Source organism: Pristiophorus japonicus, chromosome 26 (genome assembly GCF_044704955.1).
Source record: "Pristiophorus japonicus isolate sPriJap1 chromosome 26, sPriJap1.hap1, whole genome shotgun sequence".
Lineage (NCBI taxonomy): Eukaryota > Metazoa > Chordata > Chondrichthyes > Pristiophoridae > Pristiophorus > Pristiophorus japonicus.
The window spans coordinates 8,209,162-8,215,240 of NC_092002.1; the positions used below are offsets into that span (position 1 = coordinate 8,209,162).

At 46.3% G+C, this 6,079-nt stretch overlaps 1 protein-coding gene across 1 annotated transcript; it reads left to right on the forward strand.

Moving 5' to 3' along the window:
• Positions 1 to 1,263: 1,263 nt before the first annotated feature.
• On the forward strand, positions 1,264 to 2,355 carry LOC139239033 (forkhead box protein G1-like). Its single transcript, XM_070867537.1, has one exon. The coding sequence runs from the start codon at positions 1,264 to 1,266 to the stop codon at positions 2,353 to 2,355; it is 1,092 nt and encodes a 363-aa protein (XP_070723638.1).
• Positions 2,356 to 6,079: the final 3,724 nt, after the last annotated feature.

Consider the following 6,079-nt stretch of genomic DNA (forward strand, 5'->3'; position numbering starts at 1 on the left):
AGATTTTAAGCTGTTATATGTGTGTCTGTGGGTTGTGTGTCTGTCTGTGTCCTTGTGCCTTGGTATATATGTATTTGTATATATGTCTGTCTTTCTGTTTTCTGTGTTTGGTGTATTTTGCCCGCGTTTTAAATATCTGTGTTTCCATGTATCTTTTTGTGTGTATTTTTGACTGTGCTTATATATACCTGTTTATATGTGTCTGTGTGCCTCTGTGTCTATATTTATGTGTTTTGAGTCTGCCTCTGTTTGTGTCTGTATGTTTGTGTTTTGAATGTGTCTGTATGTGTCTGTTTGAGTCTGTCTGTATTTAATATGTATGTGTATGTTTAAATGTGTCTGTTTATGTGTTTTAATCTGTCTGTGTCTCTGTGTGTCTGTATGTGTGTGTGTTTTGAATGTGTGTTTGAGTCTGTGTGTTTTTAATCTGTATGTGTATGTTTAAATGTGTATGTTTATGTGTGTGTGTTTCAATCTGTCTGTGTCTGTATGTTTTCAGTCTGTCGGTATGTTTAAATATGTCTGTATTTTCGTACGTCTGTGTATGTTTAAATCTGACTATGTCTCTGTACGTGTTTTCAGTTTGACTTGTGTATATGTAAATTGTCTTTGTTACTGTGCCTGATTTGAGTCTGTCTGTGTATGTTTAAATGTGACTATGTCTTCATGTGTGCTTTAAGTCTGTGTGTGCATGCTTAAATGTATCTGTGTTTCTGTGCGCGGTTTAAATCTGACTATGTCTGTGTGTGTGGAGGTTTTCAGTCTGGCTGTGTACGTTTAAATCTTTGTCGAACTGCGGATGCAGAAGTTTGGGATTTGTTTAAAACTCAACGCTATTCTGGTGTTAAAAATAAAACCGAGAGGGAAGGGGAAAGGGTAGAACGGGACCTTACCGTGGGGAGATTTCGGGGATAACTCGGAACTCTTGTCACTTTCGTTGCGAAGAGGACAGAAAACTTCAAGCGTTTTCGGTGGGCCTGGGAGGCTGGTATTGGGAGAGAGAGAGAAAAAAAGCTTGAATGGAGAAGGGCAGGACAGAGGAGGTGATTGGCTGCAGTGGCGATGAGTTGGGCGACGATTGGTGTGCACAGCGAAAGAGGGTTCGACCTCGGATGGAGAGGAGGCGCTTCCCAGGGCTTTCTGAATATTTGGGTGGACTAACCCAAACACTATGGGACACTATTGCTGAGATCATCGGGGAGAGCTGGACTTCTAGAAGTGTGTGTGTTTGTGTGTGTGTGTGTGTGTGTTTGTGTGTGTGTGATGTTGGACATGGGAGACTTGAAAGAGGCGAAAATGATCCAGAGAAGGTCTTTCAGCATCAAGAGCCTTTTGCCCGAAGCCATGTTAAGTGATCTTCCTGGCTTGAAAGAGCAGGCAAGCCACCTGCTCAAGGGGCAGTCGCAATCTGGCAAGAACGGCGTGACAGAGCCCGGCCTGGACATCCCTGGGAAGGAGAGGGAGCAGGAGCCTGGCGGGGATGGAGCGAATGAGGAAGAGAAGACGCAGGAGAGTGGGAAATATGAAAAACCTCCTTTCAGTTACAACGCCCTGATCATGATGGCCATTCGGCAGAACCCTGAGAAGAGATTGACCCTGAGTGGCATCTACGAGTTCATCATGCAGAACTTCCCGTATTATAAGGAGAATAAGCAAGGTTGGCAAAACTCCATCAGACACAACTTGAGCCTCAACAAGTGCTTTGTCAAGGTGCCCAGGCACTATGATGATCCCGGCAAGGGCAATTATTGGATGCTTGACCCTTCCAGCGACGACGTCTTCATTGGAGGGACCACGGGCAAACTCAGGAGGAGGTCCAGCTCCACCAGGGCCAAGTTGGCTTTCAAAAGGGGAGCCAGGCTGGCCTCGACTGGACTGGCCTTCGCGGGGTCACTTTACTGGCCCATGTCTCCGCTTCTGTCCTTGCACCACCCCCAAGCCAGTCCATCTTTGAACTACAGCGCGGCCTCGTCTTACCTGGACCACCCGGCCTCCTACGTCTCCATGCTGACCCAGAGCGCCCAGCAGGGCGAGAGGCTGGTGGGGCTGGAGGTCCCTTACGGAGCCCACCGCCTTACCGCGGCCACCCTGGCCGCCTCGCTGCCCTGCGGACTCTCCATCCCCGGCTCCTACAGCCCCTGTTCCGTCAACCTGCTGGCCGGCCAGACCAGCTACTTTATCTCCCAGTTCCCGCACTCGCCAATGACTGCCGGCGCAGCCCCCCTCGGCGGAATAGCCCCTCCGCTCCTGAAGAACAGCGCTTGCACCGAACTCGGCAGGCCCCCGACAAGCTTCCCCGGCGCTTACTTCCCCAGCCAGAACCAGGGGATCTCCTTCAACCCCTTGATCCTCTGAACAGCCCCCGAGAACGGATTATTTATTTTGTGAATAACAGATTTAATTGTGTGTGGGGAAAAAAATAAATTATTCCAAAAAAAAAGAGACTGTTTCTATGTATAATATCAGTATTTCAGGACTTAATGTCTCCTCTGAACGAGGTATGTAATCCTTTAAATATTAAAGCCAATTTTTGAGTTTAAAAACTAAATCAAATAAGATTGTGACAAGGTTTGTAATTATTTTTTTAAATTAAAAGAAAACTTTGTGGAACAGGATCGTGTTTTTTAATATTAGGAGTAAATTGTAAACAGCATTGATTTAATGTTTGCTGATACAAAAACTCCCTTAACATTTACTTTCTGTTTTTTGTAGATATCATTCCTGAGCATTGGGCTTTTTAACACTTTCTCTGTTCAATCCCTTCTATTTAAATAACATTAATGAGAAAGATTTACTACTCCCAACCTGAGTATCATCGAATCATAGAAATTTATAGCACAGAACGAGGCCATTTCGGCCCATCCAGCCTAATCCCACTTTCCAGCTCTCGGTCCATAGCCCTGTAGGTTAAGGCACTTTAAGTGCACATCCAAGTACTTGTTAAATGGCATGAGCGTTTCTGCCTCTACCACCCTTTCAGGCAGTGAGTTCCAGATCCCCACCACCCTCTGGGTGAAAAAAGCTCTCCTGAAATCTCCTCTAAACCTCCTACCAATTACTTTAAATCTGTGCCCCCTGGTTGTTGACTGCTCTGCTAAGGGAAATAGGTCCTTCCTATCCATTTTGTCTAGGCCCTCATAATTTTACACACCTCAATTAAATCTCCCCTCAGCCTCCTCTGTTCCAAAGAAAACAACCCCAGCCTATCCAATCTTTCCTCAGAGCTAAAATTCTTCAGTCCAGGCAACATCCTCGTAAATCTCCTCTGTACCTTCTGGAGTGCAGTCACATATTTCCTGTAATGTGGTGACCAGACCTGCACGCAGTACTCCAGCTGTGGCCTAACTAGTGTTTTATACAGTTCAAGCATAACACTGTCAGAGGTGCTTGCAGACCAGACCTTAAACCGAGGTCCCGTCTGCTCTCTCAGGTGGATGTAAAAGATCCCGTGACACTATTTTGTAGAAAAGCAGGGACGTTATCCCCGTGTCTTGGCCAATATTTATCCCTCAATCAACATAATTATCTGGTCATGATCCATTATCACATTGCTGTTTGTGGGAGCACAACTTGACTATCATGTTTCCAACATTACAACAGTGACTACATTCTAAAAAGTGCTTCATTGGCTGTAAAGCGCTTTGAGACATCTGGCGGTCGCGAAAGGCGCTATATAAATGCAAGTCTTTCTCTGTATTTATTGTCTATCTGGAACGTGCTGCCTGAAAGGGCGGTGGAAGCAGATTTAATAGTAACTTTCAAAAGGCAATTGGATAAATACTTGAAAAGGAAAAATATTGCAGGGCTATGGGGAAGAGCAGGGGGAGTGGCTGAAAGACCTGGCACAAACAAGAACATCTTCTGTGCTGTACGATCACAATTCGCAATTTCACAGCGTTTGTTTATTCAGCAGGGCAAGGATTCAGTCACATCAGCCGCTGTGTAAACTTGTACCGGTTATAAGGAGAGAGAAAAAAAAGCATGTCTTGCATTTCTGTAGCGCCTTTCACGATCTCAGGACGTCCCAAAGCACTTTACAGCCAATGAAGTACCTTTTTTGAAGTGTAGTCACTGTTGTAATGTGGGAAATGCGACAGCCTATTCACGCACAGCAAGCTCCCACAAAGAGCAACGTGATAATGAGCAGATAATCTGTATTGTTTTGAGTGCTGTTGGTTGAGGGATAAATATTGGGCCAGCACATATGGAGCTCACTCAGCACGATACAGGTTTAAAGTATCGGGGAGGTGTTTTAGTAGCACGGAACGCTTGTTTATTCGGCCGGGTAAGGATTCATTTCTTTACCACCAATATCTTCAAAGCGGATCTCAGCCTGGGCTACAATTTGACTCAATGCCTTCCGGACGAGGGAGATGGGGTGGGGGTTGGGATTGGGTGAAAAGCATGTACAGTTTCTGGTACTGGGAGCTATTCTGTGACCTGGATGTGTGTGTGTGTGTGTGTGTGTGTGAACAGAATTGGCCTTGGACTGTGAGGCTCTTCGCGGTTGAATAGCCGACCAACACTAAAGCTCACATTTGGAGGAGGCCCCGGGGAGGGTGACTGGCATCTGAACCCCAGCGAGAATGCACGTTTTCAGGAGCCAATCCGTATCGAAAAGAAGGACGGAGAAATATTTCCTGCATAAGTCCAAATAACAACTGAAAGCATCACTGGAGAAAACACATTGACTAGCCGTTGCACACAATTCACTAGCAGCCTGCGGAGGTATTGCAAGGTACCCGATAGGAGTGTGTGGACGGGAATAGGTCACCCCTGGCTCTTTAACCTTCATCCCACCATTGAGAGAGACATTTAGGCATTACTGGCTACAGCCTATAGACCATCTCCCACCCCCTGGCAATATACCCAAACCCTAGAAAACTCAGTCCCACTAATTGTTTCTCGCCCGTCAGAAAGATTGGAGGTGCTGGGTCTATTTTCTTTGGAACAGAGGAGGCTGAGGGGAGACCCTGATTGAGGTGTATACAATTATGAGTTGCCTGGATAGAGTGTTTAGGAAGGACCTGTTTCCCTTGGCAGAGGGGTCAACAACCAGGTAGCATAGATTTAAAGTAATTGGGGGGGGAGGTTTTGAGGGGAAATTTCTTCACCCAGAGGGTGGTGGGGGTCTGGGGCGGAACTCACTGCCTGAAAGGGTGGTAGAGGCAGAAACCCTCACCACATTTAAAAAGTACTTGGATGTGCACTTGAAGTGCCGTAACCTACAGGGCTACGGACCAAGAGCTGGAAAGTGGGATTAGGCCGGATAGCTCTTTGTCGGTCGGCGCAGACACGATGGGCCGAATGGCCTCCTTCCGTGCTGTAAATTTCTGTGATTCTATGAATACAGTGGAGATTTGGAGGTGTCTGGCTAACTCCTAAACCAGAACCCCTGGGATCTGTCCGTACATTCTACCCCTGATAATCCTAAATCCTGTGTTTTGTTGTTGTTGAGCTGGATTGCATTAAGGACCATAAATAGACCCCAAACGCGTGCGTTTCTCAACACTGCCGGCACCTCAAAGTGAATCCATTCTGCCGCAACTTCTGAATGGGAAAACTTTGAATGAAGAGGAGACGGTATCAACAACTGGAGGCGGGGGGTCAATGGATGTTCCTTCATCAAGTTATTTTCCCAATGAAAAGATTTGGGATTATCCCGGATTTCACTGTAGGTTTCCCGATTCGCTTTAAACCCATTTTGAGCCACTGTTAAAATAATGATACTGATAAAATTTAAGACCAAAAGTTTGCACCGAAGTCTCTGTCAAAGACTGATCGTTTGGACGCTCCCCCTGCATCTCGCCCAGTGCCGGCACCAGGGTTTCAGTAAATCGTTGAGCGGGACATTGACATTTGTATGTGTCTGTACAAATCACCCAGGGCTTTACAGTTATAGAATGTGTCTTCTCGGGCTTCCTGTCTGGAGGCAGCAGTTTGAGATGTATAACACTGGGGTGCAGTACTTGTGGGTACAAGTCTGTCACTGTATAACACTGGGGTACAGTACTGGTAGGTACAGGTCTGTCACTGTATAACACTGGGGTACTGTACTGGTGGGTGCAGGTCTGTCACT